Source organism: Ilyonectria robusta, assembly GCF_021365365.1.
Source record: "Ilyonectria robusta strain PMI_751 chromosome Unknown BGZ61scaffold_5, whole genome shotgun sequence".
In the NCBI taxonomy this organism is placed as follows: domain Eukaryota; kingdom Fungi; phylum Ascomycota; class Sordariomycetes; order Hypocreales; family Nectriaceae; genus Ilyonectria; species Ilyonectria robusta.
The window spans coordinates 1,929,340-1,948,921 of NW_025764439.1; the positions used below are offsets into that span (position 1 = coordinate 1,929,340).

At 49.7% G+C, this 19,582-nt stretch overlaps 6 protein-coding genes across 6 annotated transcripts; 2 read left to right on the forward strand and 4 right to left on the reverse strand.

Annotated features, from left to right (window-relative positions):
* Window positions 1-369: 369 nt before the first annotated feature.
* Window positions 370-892, reverse strand: BGZ61DRAFT_492006 (putative L-PSP endoribonuclease family protein; the record flags this gene model as incomplete). The annotated part of the gene is made up of 2 exons (XM_046250488.1): window positions 370-707; window positions 781-892. The coding sequence occupies 2 exons, from the start codon at window positions 890-892 to the stop codon at window positions 370-372; spliced, it is 450 nt and encodes a 149-aa protein (XP_046107848.1).
* A 579-nt stretch (window positions 893-1,471) lies between these two features.
* On the reverse strand, window positions 1,472-6,197 carry BGZ61DRAFT_504574 (uncharacterized protein; the record flags this gene model as incomplete). Its single annotated transcript, XM_046251805.1, has 7 exons — window positions 5,596-6,197; window positions 5,394-5,532; window positions 4,203-5,296; window positions 3,189-3,559; window positions 2,314-3,130; window positions 1,786-2,263; window positions 1,472-1,603 (listed from the first exon to the last, which is right to left on the reverse strand). Exons 1-7 carry the CDS (start codon window positions 6,033-6,035, stop codon window positions 1,472-1,474), a joined length of 3,471 nt encoding a protein of 1,156 aa, XP_046107849.1. The 5' UTR covers window positions 6,036-6,197.
* Window positions 6,198-7,320: 1,123 nt separating this feature from the next.
* BGZ61DRAFT_475385 (kinase-like domain-containing protein) lies at window positions 7,321-8,676 on the forward strand (the record flags this gene model as incomplete). The annotated part of the gene is made up of 2 exons (XM_046248688.1): window positions 7,321-7,632; window positions 7,684-8,676. 2 exons carry the CDS (start codon window positions 7,321-7,323, stop codon window positions 8,674-8,676), a joined length of 1,305 nt encoding a protein of 434 aa, XP_046107850.1.
* A 364-nt stretch (window positions 8,677-9,040) lies between these two features.
* On the reverse strand, window positions 9,041-10,905 carry BGZ61DRAFT_475386 (flavin monooxygenase-like protein; the record flags this gene model as incomplete). The annotated part of the gene is made up of 6 exons (XM_046248689.1): window positions 9,041-9,985; window positions 10,039-10,165; window positions 10,225-10,535; window positions 10,594-10,622; window positions 10,680-10,808; window positions 10,866-10,905. The coding sequence occupies 6 exons, from the start codon at window positions 10,903-10,905 to the stop codon at window positions 9,041-9,043; spliced, it is 1,581 nt and encodes a 526-aa protein (XP_046107851.1).
* Window positions 10,906-11,442: 537 nt separating this feature from the next.
* On the reverse strand, window positions 11,443-15,808 carry BGZ61DRAFT_529963 (uncharacterized protein; the record flags this gene model as incomplete). Its single annotated transcript, XM_046253485.1, has 6 exons — window positions 11,443-11,685; window positions 11,766-14,371; window positions 14,421-14,781; window positions 14,838-15,090; window positions 15,155-15,403; window positions 15,459-15,808. 6 exons carry the CDS (start codon window positions 15,806-15,808, stop codon window positions 11,443-11,445), a joined length of 4,062 nt encoding a protein of 1,353 aa, XP_046107852.1.
* Window positions 15,809-16,722: 914 nt separating this feature from the next.
* BGZ61DRAFT_586316 (uncharacterized protein) lies at window positions 16,723-17,445 on the forward strand. Its single transcript, XM_046256438.1, has 2 exons — window positions 16,723-16,941; window positions 16,998-17,445. The coding sequence occupies exons 1-2, from the start codon at window positions 16,807-16,809 to the stop codon at window positions 17,244-17,246; spliced, it is 384 nt and encodes a 127-aa protein (XP_046107853.1). The 5' UTR covers window positions 16,723-16,806; the 3' UTR covers window positions 17,247-17,445.
* The last annotated feature ends 2,137 nt before the right edge of the window (window positions 17,446-19,582 follow it).

Here is a 19,582-nt window from a genome sequence, read left to right on the forward strand (position 1 = left end):
ACAAATCGCGCTAAACTTTTTTCGTGTAAATGGGTAACGCGCCCGCTGAGTCAGCCGTGGCTTGCAGCCTCCGACGTAGTTCCTACCCTACACAGATGACATCACTTCTTGATGGTCCAGACCACGATGCAAGCAGGGCATTCATTGATCTCGGAACACATGGAATGAAACAGCTCTCTTTATGATGTCATGATGTGTCTATGGATTTTAGCGGTTGTGAAGCTCTAAAAACCACCCAAATAAGAATCATTCTGATGACAGAGAAACAGTCCAGATTCTGGCTTCTCTAGACGGAAGCTTGCTATCCGGCATACCTTGCGTTACCAACCGTGAGATAATTTCTGTTAAACGTATAGCTGTACCCAGTCCTTACTCCTTCGCTTTCACTGCTCCCTCGGGGTCATGTGCCACGACCTCAATCTCAACGTTCATCCCCTCAGCGCCAAGTTTGGCCACTCCGATCTCAGTCCAGATCGGCTGATGGTCTGGCATCCACTTCTTGAAGTTCTCGCCCATGAGAGCGGTGACCTCGTTGGTGAGATCGGTGTGGTACGAGGTGACGCGAAAGACCTGCGACCATCCCTTGCCACCAGCCGTCTTCAATGCTAGGTCGACGTTGCGAAATGCCTGCTCGATCTCCGCCTTGATGTCGACGGGGAAGGCGTCTTCAAGGGAAACAGGGTCGGATTCTATGGCCTTCACGCCGCCTGTAGCGGATAAGTCTGTCAGTATCGGAATTATTCGTGGTAGTGAATCAACCCTTGTGTGGTGTCGACGAACCTTGACCAGAGCATTCGATTCGGTCGCCGACTCTCACAGCCTGACTATATCCAAGGTTCACACTTGCCCACTCGCCAAAGCCAGGGTAGTTGTAGTACTGGAGGTGAGACATGTTGCTTTTGGGGTCGAGTAGATCGGGTGAAGATGGTGGTTCGGTATGGGTAAAGTATCGAGGTTCCTTGTTATTGTATTGTACTTCAGAGCTATTCAAGGGTGCCGCCGCCATTCTTTATATGCCAACATCATGCTGGCCGATCTCTCATCTAAGTCTATTACCGCCGTATACCACAGCCCATCTCTGCACACCCTTCGACGATAACTCTCCGAAGTCTAACGGCACGGCGACTTTCCCCAGGATGAGTCATGTCAGATGCACCCACATGGATAAGCTGCCAAGACGGCGTAACCTTCACCCTGCCTGACAAACCCACCCGCAAACAGGTGAGATAGCAAATCAACGACAGACTTGAGGATCATCAAGTGGACAATCTACCACCCGAGGATGATCGAAGCGAGCGGGTCCTTGAGGTTATATCCACCAGGGCCCTTGCCAATCTCACCTCAGATCGTAGCCGTGGCTGCTCTCATTGGTGTGGTCGCCAACCCCATCCCAGACATCCAGACCCTCATATGCACACTCGCTACTTAAACCATTTCCGGATCTCAGCTACTAATCCAGGTTTATAGGTAGTCACAGAATAGGGCTGGGTATGATTATGATTATGAAAGTCAACAATCGTTCGCTCACAACTAATGTACCATCACATTTGAACCCAGTCCATCCAATGCAATCCAACTCCCAAGTAGTGTCCCAACCCCAACTCTTTCATATATCGTATCATCTGCAATATCCAATTTCTTTGTTATAACAAGAACGTAGTGCTTCCGGGTAGCCACATTCGGTGCGATTTCAAGCTTCTGGCTTCCGATAACAAGACACCTCAGAGCTCGATCGTGGTGTGGAATCACTTTGTCAAAGACAATGTGTTTGAGTGCTTGTGCCACATTCATTTCTCTCGCCGTGCCTTCCAAGATCCTTGACTTGGAATCTCCCGTATGCCATGACGAGCTGGATGTGTCACTGCGACTCCATGGTGACAAAATCTGCGAGTCGTCCCATTGCACACCGTCAAACGGCACATCCATGAAGGTGATTCCTCCCTCGTATGCCATCCAAGACCAAGTTGGTTGCCGGTATTGCTGGGACGGAAACTGGATGTCTTTCATAGCGTTGCTGTCCCGCTGCCATAAAAGACTTCTTCCAAAGTAGCGCTCAAAGATGCCGAATCCGCCAGGTTTGCCAAACGCGCGTATGAGCCTCTGCTCTAGGCCGGCAATTGCAATTGGTCTGTCGTACGCATTGGTGAATTGAAGTGTCGAATATTGCCGGTAGAGAGATTCGTAAAGACGGATTTGGCCACCCTTGGTGGAGTTCGTAGCAACTTTGGGGAAAGCAGGGTCCCCAAGAAATGCGGCTTTGTTGCTGTCAAGTGTCAGTCAGGTAGCAGTGAAGACAAAGGAATGCTGCCTCACTTTCTCATTTTCGCAAGCGTTTCGCAGCGGATACCCTCGCCACATTCCCAATATGTCTGAGTCTCAGTAAAGTAGATCGTACGCCGCGCCAGAGCCCTTTCTTGCAGTACCCATCCTCGCTTATTCAAAGCTCCGTCTATCACGTCACGCTGGAAGTCCTCAATAGCTTCGCAAACGTACAAATTAGTGCCCGAAAACGTCTCAAACTCAACAAATTTCCTGCTTCGTCGTTTCCCCAGAAATCCTGACGAAGTCCCCTCGGCGCGACTCGCAGCAATCACACAGTACGCAAAGCTGAAGACCTCCTCCATGTGTTCTGCTTCGTCTTTGAAGTCACCATCGTCACCATCCTTACTCTGAATGATACAGATAGAGTCAATCCACAGATATTGAACACCAAGCTCTCGAGTAACCTTGACTGCATCCTTGAAAGTACTCGGGAGCTCGCTAAAGGCGATTCCATCTCCTACACGATTGTCAATGTTCTTGCGGGTTGTGGAGAAGTGATTGTGACGCTCTTTGTCTCCCCAGGGATGAGATAATGCGATGTACCTCAGTCTTTCCTGGTATGAATGCCCAGAACGATTGACGTCAGAGAGATAAATCTTTGTCGAGGCGATTTCGCCCACATCGATCAGCCTAGTTGGGTTTCTCCGAGGACCGGTTGTGGTGTTCTCATGGGAGCAACTCTGGTGATTGTCACAGTCCTGGAGCCATCGGCGGAGGAGTTCGTAGAAGGTCGCACTCTCGATTTCGGGGAGCAATGGGAAACCTATTTGGATGTTGCCAAAGGGACCGCTCGTGACTGACTCATTGGCTGGTTGTCTATTAGCCTGTGATGCATGGATTCCAAGATCTAGGTTGACTGCACATACTTGGAGTTTCGCAAATCGACAAGACCCGAGTAGCTCCACTGTTCATCGTAAGGCCTGATTCGACTCCGTGGAACTCGACTTCGTAACGTGAATTCATCTGTTGGCTTGGTCCGAGAGTATATGCGGTAAGCAAAAGTCCACAAAAATCGCAAGTTGTTGATCGCTCCTTCAATCCAGGGATAGTGTCTCTTATATGAAGATTCGAAGTCAAAAAGTTTAGCTCCCGACATCGTTCGCATTTTCTTGATACCAGTTGGGCTGTGTTGTGTAAAGGGTCGGCTCCAGCGAAGCGGAAGAAATCTAGAGCAAACTGATTGTCGCTCAAGAACTCCCAGATATCATCTAGCTGTTGACTGTTGGCTTCTTGAATGCTGATAGGAGATTAAAGCTCATACCGACTGCATAGAGGGTGATGTTAGCTATCCATCTTTCGTTTTCAAAGAAGAATGCCGTTGAACCTACCACCTGACACCGAGAGAAACGGTCTATAGTCAGCCTGAGTCCAGAACCATTGGATTCTGAAGAGGCAAGAACTCACATGCTGGCGAAATATGTCAGTAAAATTTCGATTCATACATGGAACCATGGTGGAATTGAACGTACACTCTGAGATTCAGGATATTTCCTTTAGTCAATTACCTTGTGATGTACTGCCTATATGTGACTTACATACTGTGACGTGTATGAGCTTCTCCATCAGTATTCTATCCAGCCACACAAACTTACAGTCTTCAAAGCCATGTCAACTTGTCAGCTATCTCTTCTGGGTTTTCACCAAGGTCTTCAAAGACGCACATTCCATGTCTATATTGAACGTGTGATCGTTAGCCGGTTTGTTAACTCCTCAATGCTGGGCAGCATTCTGAGCGTGATTGACTGACCTGCTTTTGTAGCGACAATCCAACATCAATCCCAGAGTCTCGTCTCGATGAGCCTCTGTTCTTTAATGAACTAGTAGAGCCCGGGAAAAGAGTCTCAGGCTTCGGAGCACCAGATCGGTCCGCCCCGGTGAACAGATAAGCCTTCTCATTTCGTGCCTTGTCCCAGATACGGAACATTTCACGCTCCATTTCACGCGCATTGGTGCGATGCTGGGCGTTAGGTTTCTTGGAAGAGTTTGAAGACCTTGGTGGCAAGGCAACCACCAAGAGTTTGTCCCGAACCAACCTGAGAAGATCTCCAATAGCAGTCGACGGAGACTTGCTGCACTCGGGGTCATTTTCAAGGATCTGATCAATTAGATTCTTCACAAGCTTGTTAATCTCGGCAGTTCCTCCAAGTTGACCCTGAGTGGTGAAATAGAGAGTCTGGTTCGTGTTCCCCGTCGACTTCTTCAAGAAGGCGTTGAGAGCATCATAGCCATAGAGAAGCCAAATCACAGACTCAAAGATGATGCAACCCATCGACCACACATCGTAGCGTCGTGATCTCGGCTCGTCAGGTTGTGTGATGACCTCAGGGGCCTCGTAGTGCAAGGTGGAGTGTGTTGTCCCAGTGGGCTCCACTCTGTTTGATGTCTCATATTCATGTTGCTTGGCCAGTCCTAGATCGGCAATCTTTAAAGTACTGAGCCAGATTTCCTTAGACTGTGAAAATGCGAGAATGTTGTCTGGCTTGAGGTCGCCATGACGCCAATGTGGCGCAGAGTTTGTAGACTTGGTACTGCTGTCGCCACCGTCCGCGTTGGTAATGATGATGGGGATACCAGCAGCGTTCTGTTGCCCGCTGGTTTCTTGTGACTCATCATTCTCTGTGACGGTGGGTTTCTTTGGAGATTTCGTTTTATGCAGTTCGCAGAGGGCCCTGACCAAGCCAAGCATTTGCTTCAAAAACCATTCGATGTGTGTTCCACTCAAGTGCAGGTGGATGTCGGAATTATCTTTCCATACATCTCGAAGCGTGCCAGAATCCGCCCATTCGAATAGAATGAAATATTTCTGGACTCGTTTGAAAGCCGCAATGCGATCAATCAAGTGTTGATGGCAAATATCGCTAATGCCGTCCAGGGCTCTCACTTCGCTTCCCCACGCCGACTCAGTCTTGAAATTCGGTTCATTTGGGGGACATGTGAGCTCTTTGATAGCGACACGAACAAATCCGTCATTGCGCTGGTTATTTTAGAGTCCATTTGTGGTAACGGTTGCGGTTGGAGACTCTTACCTCAAAGTGGTCTTGGTGATCTGCTCGCAGCTTGGCCTCATGGACCGAGCTGAAGTGGCCATGCTTCACATTGTACTTGACCTCCGTAAAAGGGAGAATACAGCCCATGGGAAATTCCTTCCCTAAGCGGTCCTTCTTTTTGAACACCGGCGAGTTGAACTGTTGTTGGTTCTGGCAGAATTCCCTTACGTCCGACTTCTTCCACTTATGGAAAATATTTAGGGCGCTCGCGTGCTTGCAGGCGGACGTTGGATGGTTGGCGATTTTTTTGCAATTGCCATTGGATGCAATGTCGAATATTTCGCAATGGCCATTGGATGCAATGTCATCAATAGGCAATTGCTCATCGGTGAAATTGTCTTGTTGAAATTTCTCTGCAATCTTGAGCATTTTCTTCTCAGACCACTGAGTGGTGAAGACAATGTTCAAAAAAATTCGCCTTGCTCCTTTGCAGATAAAATCTATCAACTCTTTTGGTGCATTTGGAAAGAGCTTTCTGATTCTTTTCTCATTTGTTAGCTCACCCACGAGGCGTTCCGGAAGAAATCGTTGCTCATTGTCGAAACCGCTTTTCACGAGAGACACCACAATGTCTTCCCGTAGGCGATCCCGTTCGGATTCATCGGATTCCGACATTTTTCGGGAAGAGAAGAACGAATTGAGAGTCGAATTGAGAAAATTGAACATATGAACTTGCCGCAGTAGGACACGGTCTCGTTGAGTGGTGGCTGGGGTGAATTCGTGCTGATGATTGAAAAAGACTGCCTACGACAGAGTCAAGGAGTTTCAAACAGAAGGGGAATCCTTGCTTCAAATCTTTCGGGCGATTTCAGGTACTTTACCGTTCTCCAGGGACCCATCTGTTCTTAGCAGTTCTCCTTGTGCCTGACGGCACGATGGTTCGCACTTCGTTGGTTGCGTCGTGGGGGGACCTTATCGCGAGCTACTGGCTGCCTGTTGCTGCGAAGAGGGTGGCACAATGTGCAAGAATTGTCGAATCATGACTACAGCCAGGCAACAAGGCGACCGGTAAGGCAACTCAGCCTTCATTTATGAAGAAACGAGGCAAAGTCAAGTGACAAAGCCTTGGAGCCCCGGATTCAGTCATGCCACCGCGACCCAGGTTGGGGGACCGGGGTAGCAATGCAGATGTGAGGATTATCACAAATATGGACCAATTGGGCTTCTCATCACCTTTTGAGGGTGTGAACACCTACACACCAGTCCAGGGCTGAGACATATGCAGGGAGACCCAATATTGACCAACAATTCAATAGGGTGGGAACCATTCTAGCTTCTATTGGCAACGAGTTCATTCTCTCCTGCGCCTTGAAATGGTATTCCATGGCATGGCGCAGCCTCCATACATGCAGACGAACACACCAAGGAGCAGTGATGCAAGTGAGATGCAAGCGTGACTCAGCCCCCTCTGTATGTATGGTAGGTTTAATATGCAAGCACTAATTGCCTGCTTTCCAACCCCCCTTCTTGTACTGCAGGCTTATCGGCTGGGCCGGATATGTCCGCCGCAGTCGATGGCTCGTGTCAGCTGGGGTGAGGCTGAATCATTCATCCAAGAGCCGCATATTTCAGGTACTTGGCCGCGCCCCGGCTCAAAAAGTCGCGCATAACTGATTCGACATGTGCCTACTCGTCCCAACATCTCTCCAACGCAATTCTTTTCTTAAGTCGTGGAAACGCAGCGCATGCATTAGTTCCAGTCAAGTGCATACTTGTCGCCATGACTTTCAGTGATGAACTAAGTGACTGTGAAGTCAAGGGCCCTCTCGGGCAGCCGCCATTTCTGCCGTTAGGCTCTTTAAAAGACAAAATCAACAAGCGGAACGTTTGCTCACAGCTATCTCTTTACACTCGGCTCTTGCATCCTCGACTCGCTGACAGGATCGTTCGAGACGCCAGAAAGATATTCGCGATCCTCGTGCTTATAGAAAAACCCCATGCGATACACTCCATGATTCAAGATGGACTAACAGATGAGTATCTTCCTCTTTCGCTTGAGGAAGGTAAACCTAAAGGTGTCTTGGTATCTAAAAAGGGTGGATATTCGAAAGAATTCAAGTGTTTCGCCTCCCAAGTGGGAGCCAGGGACTTTCTTCAGAGGCAATGGATGGTTCAGGCGCCCTTATTTAACAGCCCTGGTGCACATTTCGAAATGGACACGAATTGCGCTCTACCGCTTACTGAGTGTGACGAGGCGGCTGTGGGTCCCTTCGCCGTCGTTTACAAAGGAGCAATCCACCGAGCCCATCACCAGGGCTTCGGAGTAAGTATTGACCGATCCCAACCACGACATGGTCAAGGCTAATGACCCAAGGCGAATGGATCCGATCTTCTAGTCGCTGTCAAAGAGTTCAAAACAGAGGAGCTCTTTGAGAAGGAGAAGGAGAATTTGCAACAAATTCAGTCTCTTAGCCACGAGCACCTCATCAAGATCATCGCGACTTGTTCAAGGGATCGCTTTTATTATGTTCTCTTTCCATGGGCTGACGGTGGAAACCTAGGAGACCTTTGGAAACGAGAAGATGGTAAACGAACCCGTGAGCTCACTCTATGGTCTCTGGGCCAGATGCTGGGTATTTCCAAAGCGCTTTTGGCCTTGCATTCGGAAAACTGTCGCCATGGAGACCTCAAGCCAGAAAATGTCCTGCACTTCAAGAAGGAAGCTAAAGATCCTGGAACATTGGTCATCGCAGATGTGGGCGTCTCAAAGTTCCACCAGCAAGCAACAAATATGAGAAGTGAGCCAACAGACACCAGGGCCACAACGCCGATATACGAAGCGCCGGAAGCACAACCCGATGTGAAGGACCCGCGATCGCGCAGATATGATATGTGGTCCATGGGCTGCATGTTTCTCGAACACATCGTTTGGCTTCTATACGGGCATGATGCTATGCTACGATTTCGAAATTCGAGGAAGTCGACGGACCCGGAAATAAGAGACGGCAGTTTCTACAGGCGTGTACACAGGCTGGGGAAGACTCAGGACGAGTCCTCAGACCAAGTGGCAGATCAGTCCCCAGATCCGAAGGATCTCCTCCATCCGAAGGTCTTGAAAGCCTTCGAAAAGCTCCGGGAAGACTCAAATTGCCAACCCGGGACGGCACTTGGCGATCTTGTCAAGCTTATTTCTGAAGATTTGATGGTTGCCGTTGATCAGCGCATAGGAGCCATTGAGTTGGTCGACAAGCTGGGGAGAATCGTCGATCAAGCTAAACGTTTGGATTACTTGCGCATCAAATTTGATGATCCAGTGGGCAAAAAGCGATTTTTGGACATTTTTTCCCGCTTACGAAGTCGAGGGTGAGCCGTAGGCAGGGTGGCAATAAAAGCTGGTAGTTAATGTGTGGTGGAGAGGAGCAACAGAGAGGACTGAAAGACCCAGTAGCCCGCCTAAAGGCTGATGAAGATAATGGAAATGAACAAGAGAGATAGGATATTGGGGGTAACGCTATGGGTATCATCTGATCAGATGATTCATGAAGGAATGCTGCAACAATGGGCCGGAAATACTGCTAATTGGTCATTCTGCAGATAATAGCTGGTGATGACGATTGTGTATGAATGTAAAACGGACGATACAATGAGACAAATTTTCGTATCTCCCCAATATTCACAAGACAAAAAATCCGCTTGATTAATAATTACGCTGAACAACATCTGCTGGGAATCTACTTGGTCTTCTTCAGTCTGTTCCGCTCCGCCACCTCCGCATTAATCCTCTCAATCTCCGCCCTCGCCCCATCCCACGCCTTGCGCTTCCCGTCAAAGACACGCCAGATAAAGGGCGTATAGATGCCGTCCATCAGAAGCTTGTAGAAGGTTCTGTCCTGGAACCAGAACTGCCACCCCTTCAATCCCCATCCGAGGTGCTCGTTGACGCCGGCGCCGGCCGCCTCGTTTGCCCAACTGACCCATTCGGCCTGACGCACCCAGCCTGGCATGGCGCTGCCGTCCTTGGCGATGCTGCAGATGAACGAGTGCTGCTTGTCAACCGACCGGTTCATCTCCTTAATGGACGGCAAGCTCGCGTTACCCTTCCAGACTTGCGCGAGAGCCATGGTGGCCAAGTCGTACAGAGGGAACGCGCCGGTCGCAAAGGCCACACAGCCCATGAAGGCCATCGATGTGGGATGATCCAACGAGAAAATGTTCTGATATAGACGAGGAAGTGGCTTGCCGCGGGATCCGATGGCTGACTCCCAAGCGGGTGTTGTGTGCCGAGTGGGATCAACGCTTCGATCGAGGAGAGTGAACTCGGTCTTGTACCCTGTGGCCCAGATGATGGCATCTGCCTCCAGTCGCGTTCCATCGTCCAATTCGATCTCATTAGGACCAGAAACACGCTTGAGGCCTCCAATAGACTGGATCTGACCAGCCTCGAGTAGACTCACCAGGTTGTCTGAGATGATCGGCACAGCATGTTTGACGGGAGGAGCGGGAGACATCTTCCACTCCGGGCGGATATTGAATGCCTTGTCCTGCATCTTCTTGATCATGGTGTTGAATATAAAGTCAGCAAACCTGGGGAAGTTGAGCTCCAGGAAGCCCATCATGGCAACCTTGCGGGCCGTCATTGTGTGGTCGAATGGGACCCCGTCGACGACTCGTGGCAGCTACGCATGCGCATTAGTAGGAATATCTCTGGGAAAGCTTTGGGAGCACTCACCACAAGCGCGCCGTGATTGTGAGATATGTAGACCTTGTCAGCTACTCCGCAAAGAGCTGCCGCCGTGTCGGCGCCGGTGTTGCCCATGCCGACGACAACGACCTTCTTGCCCTTGAAGAGCTCGGGTCTAATGTTCAAAGCGATTAGGTTAGTTGCTGGATTAGACCTTGCAATTGGAAATCATACCTCTTGAAGGCGCGAGAGTGCAGGACCTCTCCCTCGAACTGCTCGACGCCCTCCAACGTGGGAAGATGCGGGCGAGAATTAATTCCAGTCGCAACGACGACCTTGTCGAAGTATTCCGGACCGGAACCTTCGACATCGACCACCCACCTACCCTCCTTGTCGTCGCGCTTCACGATGTTGATGGTAGTGCCGAGGCGCAGCCTGTTGGTCAGGTTGAAGTGCGACACATAACTTTCGAGATACTGCTGCACATGGGCGGACGTGCAGTGACTCGGCGTATCGTGAGGGAATGGGAAATCCGTAAAACAGCCCTGGAGAACGTTGAGTATGCCTGGATTGTTATTGCTTTGGATCTTGCGCAGAACTCACCCGCTCTTTGGAGATGTTAATGACCGTTGCTGTGGCCTTGTTAATGCCAGGTACTCTCAAGGTGATGTTGTCGCTGATCTACTCACTTGGGAGAACGGATGTCTTGTCTTCATCTGTGTAGTGCCATAGACCTCCGACATAGTCATTGCGATCAAATCCCGTCACGTTAAAGCCTTCTTCGGTGAGATTCTTGACCGCCACCAAGCCAAGAACGCCTTTACCCGGTTAGCCAACTGCGCTGATATCGTTGCGCAATTTCGCGCAGCACATACCTAAGCCAACGACGGCGACTGTTGGTGCTTCCTGGTCCATATTCTCAAGTTGGTGCCTACGGAGGAATGATCCGATCTCAGACGGAGGGTCTCGACGTGCAGCAGTCTTCCGTATATATTGACCAGCACAGATGTTCAGCTGAAACCCCATCCGGGTCCATCACTGCGGAATTTACGCCGCCTCAGCTTACACGGACACGAGCCGGGGACCCTCCGACGATCGGCTTTCGCTAGCTTGGCGACCTGACTGGAGAATACTTGCTCGCCTGCGCCTCGACTTGGCAATTCGTACGACAAAAGTGGTTCCCGTATTACGTATTGACTCATGAATGGCAGGGGATGGGCAGCAATTTGATGCGATTGATTAGATAGAACGCCACGGTCCCACTGGTGGAAGCTGTGCTGGAATCCACCTTGACAGCACTCATCACACCATGTACATATTCATTCGACTCCGGCCTAATATATTACCCGCCTGTCCTACATCTGGGGAGTATCCGTCGGAGGTGAGCACTGAGGTCTTCTCGCAGCGACTATCTGCCCCATTTACTCGCGGCTGTATGTAGTTTCTCTATAATTATTTCGTCCGCCCCAATGTTCTGGTGGATTCGAGCTCCGTGAATTGGAGTTCCGTGGATTCAAGTTCCGTGAATTGGAATTCCCTGAATTGGAGTTCCATGAGTTCGAGCTCCATGGATTCGGGTTCCGTGGATTCGGGCTCCGTGAACTGAATCGGGCTGATTGTATCCGGTGTCTCACTCTGCTCCGGCTTCGAGGGTCCACTCTCGAAGAGTTGGATTTGTAGCCAGATTGCAGAGAGCTGTGCAAATCACCTTGAACGCTACCTCGCTCGGGTTCACAGCTTCGATTTCCGCACCAAATGGGGAATCCAAAGTCAACAAAAGCCTGCGTGTCTAGCCCATGATAGTCAAGGTGTTGCAGAAACAGCTCCCATTCCTCTCTCGTCGTCTTGCGAAGCCTTGCGCCATGTTTGAAAAGGAGCGTGGATATCTGGTGAAGGTTTTCTGCAGATCGACCCTGCATCGATTCGTGTATGAGAATGTAGTCCAAAGCCGAACATCCGGATGAATCTGGGAGGTTTGGATCTGCTCCGCGCTGCAGTAGGCGCTCGGCAACGACGGGTGGGCTCAAATGCAAAACGCGAGTAGAGACAGATTCCCCTCCCGTTCTCGACGAAAAAGGCATGTTCGCATCTCTCATCTTGTCCACAAGCAGAATTGCAATGTCGACGTAGTCCGTGTTCGGGCGATCTAGCCAAGTTTGACTTTGTTCGCCGACCCTCCATATCGCGAGCAAGATTTTTCCTAAGCCTTTCCTGTCCCTTTCGATAATCAAACCTTTAGAGAGGAGTGATTTCGCAGTCTTAACGGCACCAGCAACATCTAGGCCAGCCTTCGCACCATCGAAGAGACTGCAAAGAAGAGGGTCTGGTGAGCTTTCCACGAGTTTATGGTCCACCTTGTACGCGTCCTCAAGGTAAAGCTGTAACCCGGCAAAGGTGGCCAGTAGCAAAGGCGTCAAAATGACGGAAGGTCCAGTTCCTGAAATCCTTTTTCTGTACTCAGTATTAAAGTGCTCGGGCTGTGCTCCAGAGAAAAACTTGTATTGGCTCAAGCCGGTCGTTCTCTCTGCCTCTCGAGCATGGAATGCCAATTCCCTGCAGCCAGTATCGTCTGGATAGAGAAGAAGATACTTCGAGAGGAAGGAATGGCCATTGTCTTCTGTAGTTGCCGCTCCCCCAAGCCCGAGAACCAGATGGCGAAATGGCGGTGCTTCAATGAACTCTTTGACCGTCTGATGCATCAGTTGAACATAGTCCGTTCCCATGTCAACCAGCCCTCCAGACACCTCCCGGACAATCTTGTCGGCCATATTGGGGTCAATCTGTTTTAATTTTGACAACTTCTTGAAGTCAGGACAAACCGTCATGGTGGAAGTCTCGATTATCCTGACCAACTCTTGGGCTGTTAGTAACTGGTTAGATCTGGCTAGAGACTCAAGGACAACATAGGTGTTCCATCGCAATCCCGGAGAGACCCGTTCAATTATCGTGGCGTAATAGTCGTCTAGTTGATTGGGGAGGGAATCAAGCGTCTTATGCAGGCACTCTTTGATCTCGAGGGCTCCCTGGCTCTGATCATTGAGGACTTTGAAGAGATCGCGAAGCACAAGTTTTACCCAGAGGAAAACCCCACTCGATCTTGCCACAATCTCGTTGACAAGCGGAAGGAGGTAGTGTCGTGTTTGCACATTTTCATGAATGGATGTGATGCAATAACTGCGAATGTCGTTCTCTGTATGCTCGTGGATTTCGAAGCTCGGGCATGCGCTAAACTCGTCTCGAAATACGGCCCAAGGCCGGCTCGAAAACAATATTCTGACCCTCGTTCGTGGAAAACACGTCTCCTGAGCAAGATCTTTGAGAAATCCGGATATGAACTCCGGCCGCCCATCGTACTCGTCCAAAGCATCGAGGAGCAAGCAAAGATCCAAGTCGAACAAGTCCTGCGCGCAAATCCGGCGAAGGACCTCTTCCAATTGTTGTCTTGGCCACTCTTCGTGCTGAATCGAAATTCTGATACGATTTCGTGCCTCGTGGCGTGCTATCAGGCTCTTGAGGTTTCTCTCGAATGGTTCAATAAATCTAGGGGGCTGTTGATCTCGGCTCTTTCTTTTATCTTTTACGACCGCTACTCCTTGGCGCTTGAAGAGCTGGCGGAGCCTAGAGTTCAAATCGAGAGTTTCCAGCCACGATCCGACTATGCCGAAGAACCTATCATTCGATGGGCAGAGTCTATAAAACTCAGAGTCGAGAAAGGAGTTTTTGTCGGGCTTGACTCCGGCGATGAATTGGTCGTCTCTTCGCCGAAGCAACTCCATTTTAGCCTCGTGGGAGCCGTCAAAACCCCAATATGGAGCATCTGACGATGTCTCAATGGCTTTCTGTAGGCACAACAAGCCACTTTGACTCTCCAACAGAGATTCAATCTCACAATGCAAGTTCTCGTCTGCTTGAATCTGGCCGAGTTTCAGGAGTTGGCGGATGTCTGATTGGAGGCTTCCTAAACGTTGGGCGACAACTCGCTGATCATAGATCTCACAAAATGTAGATCTCACAATAGTGAACAGCTCGGGCTGCGCTTCCAAGATCTGGCTTATTATGCTCCGCAAGAGTCCCTCGAAAGACTTTTGCACAGTGCTGCCACGGTAATGAAAGAAGAAGCTGGCTGTGACTCGTCTGGCTCTCGACTTCCATCGATGCAAGAGTTCTGAAGTTCTTGGGTCGCGGTGGACGAATTTCATGAGAGTGGACTTTCCAGAGCCAGGTTTGCCGCTGATCCAGAAGATCCCTTGGCCCCTCAGAAGCCACTGAGATAGACCGATGGAAGATTTGTTGAAAACCCAGTGAAATGTATGGCTGGAATGAGGATCAATCTGCTCGATTCGCGAGTCTCGCTCTGGAGCCTGAAGGGACTTTAGAATCACTGTGGTCGGGTAAGCAGTCTAATGCGCCAATTGGATCGGAATACTTACTCTTGTCATCCCAAACCAATGGTGGGTCAGAAATAGGTGCCTTGGCACCAGCTGATGCTTCAGACGACTGCTGATTCGTTTCCTGTCGATTTCTTCGGTCTTCGACGCCCTCGTATACGGAGGAGCTCTCCTCCGCAACTTCGGCAGGCAGTGAAATGTGACTAAGATTGCAAACCTCACTCAACTTGCTCGCGATAACACGGATCCTATGGTCACCGTTGAAAAATTTGACCATGTCAGAGTGGTTTTCGTCGATCTGAATCGTCATGGACGGCTCGACAAAGCAACGATCTCCAGTCGCAGATTCTCTCGTGACCAGAACAATGTCCGGCCCGAACCTGCTAAAATTATTTCCTCTCATCTGATGCACCAGTTTCAGCTCTCAGCCCTCCAAGTGAGTCCAAACTGTTTACTTACCGCAACAGTGCGCGTCGTCTTAGTTTCATACGCCCAGAACACCTTTATTGTACGCACCAATGAAATACCGGAAAATTGCTTTTCTAGCTGCGGGAGGTAGTCGGAGTTTCTTGAAATTTCCGCCACGAGGGCGTCTTTGTTCGGCTGGTCACCTAGCATTGCGAAAATATCGTTCATGGCCATACCGTGACTCGGCACGCCGAAAAATATGGCACCCCGTACGAGATTTGCGATAAACATGTCTTTCTGCCCACTCCCGGCCAGCATTAGTAAAGTTTGCTTTAGTAAAACCCCCCCCCAGACTATGGGCGAGGAACATTAGTGGCTTTGATGTTGGAGAGGTCCAGCCTTCGGCTTTCAAGGTGTTGATCAAGGAGTTTGCGAGATCCGGGATGGTCTGGAATGAATTGCTTGGGCGGAGGACCGTATCGTAGCCGTAGAGAATGAATCTGACCATCGGCAGATACTGAGGAAGCTCGTCGCGAATCCACATGAACGACTTATTCCCACCATGCGGTTGCCACGAGCCGAAAGGGTGGCTGGCTAGTCCAGAGATGACAATACAACTACACCATTGCGTTCAGCCATGCGGGTATATCGTGGGGGATTCATAAAACATACTCATATTCGTGGGTACGAGGGTCCACCTCGTTGAGTGGAGTAAGGCCTTGGAAGTGATGATCAAGAAGGAGAGGATTAGGCAGCCCTGGCATGGGAAAAGCCCGTTCGCCATTGCTGCGGTTAAGATCGATTCCGAGGCTGCACCCCAGAGTGAACGTGGCCGTTTTGGTGGGTAATCGTGTCCAGGGATCGACGGCTTGTGCAAGAGACGAGATGTGGACCTGATGAGAGGAAAAGCTGCCAGCACAGTCGGCTAGCAGCTCAGCAGCGAGCTGCCGATCCACATGACCGGGTAGGCTACGCAATCGATAGACCTTTGTCCTCTCGGGAGACGCTTCAGCAGAAGTCATCTCGGTGGTTGTAGATCACGAGGCATGGTCCTGCGGTAAATAATCGAGGGTGCAGGGCCGGCCACAAGGTGAGGAAGTGTGTGACAGTAAGGCTCTGGCTGGAGCTGAAAGAACGCGATGTCAGCGTTGCCTTGATCCAGGATGCGTCAGCCTCATTCTTGAGAGGGGTTGAATGCCATCTCACGCCCCTCTAAGGTCAGGATATCGATCTATCAGAGGTTTCGTAATACAGGGTCATAGTCCAACAATATCCTATGCGCTTATTGGGCAACTGTGGCTCCTGGCAACACAACTTCACACCTTACTTACTCCATAAGTAAGTTCAGAATATCGATATATCAGAGTATTATGACTATCCGGCTCTTATTTAGCCGCTTAGGGATTGATCTGATAGATATTTGACGGTGAAAAGGGTCAGGAGGAACAACATGCTGGTTCACCATTGTACAGCGAACAAGTTTAACATGGACCCCGGATTGAAGACTTGAGATTTGCTAAAAAAGATGTCTACCTATTACCCATCAGTACTTTACCAAATACGATTAACTCGTATGTAAAATGTGGCTTATTGCGTGATGTTGAATGGAAGATCTTGGATGCCAGTCGGATTTATTAGCTTGGAGGGTTCTGCACTCCCAACTTGGACGATCGATATGCAAAGCAATGCGCAAGCACCTCGATTGTCATATTTCAACTTAAAACATGGCTGAGTCGTAATTATTGCTCAGTCCAAGAAGAGCTATTATTGTTTAGCACTATTTACTACTTATGATATCCCAAGCTAGGTAGCTGTTCGCGAGACCTCAACGCCCGGTAGGAGTGAATGCCCGACACAGCCACGTGGCGCAGCACTCTCGTAGAATTTCCATGTGACTTCCACCCAATCTTTAGTGTCTTGCTCCCCTCAAGGCAGCCTCACGCCTCATTTAAGGCTTCACGACCCAATTCTATCCATTGCGCAAAATATCTTCTCCAACAGTCAGAAAACCTCGCTCAAGATGGTAGGCACGAACAAATCCGGCGAGGACGCGGAAGGGTCGAAGCGGGCCGCAGATTTCCACAATGCTATGCTTGGCACGGGATATGCAGACGACTCCATGCTGTATGTTGTCCGATATGTGAACTCGGTAAAGGTAAAGACATGCAAATGATTTGCCCTTGAATTGTCATACTGATTAATATCTACTAGCAAAAACTACGAGAGTGCGATGCGGATGAATTCATGAGGTGCTTCGGCGAGCTCAACCGCCTTTGGTCCGAAACGCAACCCGAAGCCCCCGAGGGAGCTGCCTCACGGTATGAGAAGGCGCGGGAGTTGAAACAGCAAGCCTTAGAGACAATCAAAGACTGTCCAGACTTGGTTCGTGACTTTGATCGGTTCACAACGAATGGACGAGTGTTGATGAGGAACATGGCAGCCTTGCGTCCAGGGAAGTAAAAAGACGGGATTCGAGGCGGAAAAGACGAGAGGAATATGCAATTTGGAGGTAAATCTTATGATTCACAATTTCACTTGTTTGTAGGCGCTCTTTGGAGACTCGTGGGCCTGGGTAGCCACTGTTTCGACTTTTTAGTACCAATATCCTATAGTTTGAGATACCATCCGATTACCCAGTTTCAACGTTATTATCGATGAAGATGGCTTGGAGTGTGCGTTTACGGGTGAAATTTGCTGATGTATCAAAGGATGTGAATCAATGGTTCCCATTTCGACACCGGCTAAATGTGACCAGGTGAGTATGCAAGCCAGCTTTGCAGAGCGCTGAGATTCGGACCAACCCTTTAAAAATAACCTCAATGGAGTTTCAATGATAAAGATGCGTCTTTATCTACATTTCAATGCAGGAACATTTCTGAGACGCAGAAGATCCAGTTATCAATCATCCTTCATCATAATGACAGATCAGCCTGCACGTTGAGAATACACAACGCCAGACAACCTTGATGATGCACACCAACAGTCCCAAAAATACAACAACGGAAATCGGTTGGAAACTATTATGCCTACTCTCAATATTGTTCGGGCGCTATTTGATGTTCTCACCGCACAAGATTAAACTGCATGTCTCTAGCTAGAAGCCACCAGAAACCATGTTAAGAACGGGTTAAATAAAGACTAGGAAGAATCACGGTATTGAAAATTGCTATTCGCACACACACCTATTGCTACTTCCGCACGTAACTGAATCCTCAATTCTACTGATAATTATCTACCATCCCAGAGTAGTTTAGGGAATTGAGTTTCTATAAATAAATAAAAATGGTAATTTGTAACATTCGTGCCGTATGATAATATTTATTTATTTTGTTTATTAGGTCTAACTCAATAAGAAGGGCAAGTATTGAGTCTTACAATATATTGTTTGGTTGCACGTATGCCAGGCACTTTAAGACTTTGGTGAAGTAGCTTCTATCTGTGTGTGAATAGCAATGCTCTTGTTAATATCCTGGAAAGACGTATCGTCACAACCTTGTTCCGTACCAGTAGGCTACCTGGTGAGTCTGATTGTTGGTGCTGCCACAGGAATGTAACTTTTTCGGTGGTAGACGAGGCAGTCACAGCCTGGGGATGAACTCACCGTTCACCTGCTGAGACGGAATGTCCTTGCTCCGTATTACGATTTCAACAGCGTTGCAACGCAACTGACGTTCCTGTACTACCAATTTGATTGGTTCGAAGGGCGTTGGGATAACCCACTCAATCTGCAGCCGCTTGGGGCCATGCAAGCACTGCAATTTTAGCGCTACAAACAGAGTTGGGGTGTAATAAAATGGCATTGTCAGCGGTCCATGGTTTCACTGCAATTTTAGCACTGTACGGAGTAAGCGGAGTTAGTATCGGGTCCATACTCCGTACGACGTGATATCGACCGGACTTCACTGCAATTTTAGCGCTTCGAGGGGAGTTGGGTTGCGCTATGATCCCCTGTGCGGACGGGGCATCAACCAATACCGTACTGATGGAGGGGTCCAATATGTTATCGTTATCGGGTCACAAACATTTCTCTACTCGCTGCCAAGCTCCACTAGCTATGAGGTAGGGAGGGGACTCAGCTCTCTGTGATGCTCAGCTGGAATTGAGAGGGGCATCACAAAGACAGACAGGTTAACTCAGAATCCGTTAGAGATTTCAGCAATGGCGTAAGGGCAGGGTAGATCTGGAATGCTGTGACAGATGCCCTTTCTTCACTGAAGCGAATAAATTTAGAGGAGCTCGTGCGGGAGGAAGTTGTGCATGAAGTGCAGTATTTGCGCAACCCGCAATCAATATCTTCGAATAAATCACAATTGTCACCAAGATCTCTCTCCGAAGACATTGGCAAAGACTGATACGAGAGCACTGCATTCCAGCGCTGGAGTACTGGTCATGTTGGCGTCTGCCTGTCATGCCTGACACACAAGGCACAGCCACACCAGCCACACCCTGTCAACCGCCACCTCATCACAAGCTAGGCGGCAAGCTGTCATCCAACTGTCCTCAACACCACCAAAATACCCGTCGTCGACAAATCTTCACCACGCAACCGCGCCCCCATCTCCCCCGCGCACCCTCCCAATCCCTCCCCCCTTCGACGCACACGCAATCCCCCGGCCGCCATGGCGAACTACTACGGCGCCCAGCAAAACCCCCCCTACGGCGGCGGCGGCGCGCCCGCAGGCCCCTCGGCCGCCCAGAACCTCCAGTTCTACCCGTCCTCCTACGACACGCGCGCCGGGCCGGGCGTCTCGGGCGCCGCGACGCCCCAGCAGGCCGCGTACGGGTACGGCAACGCC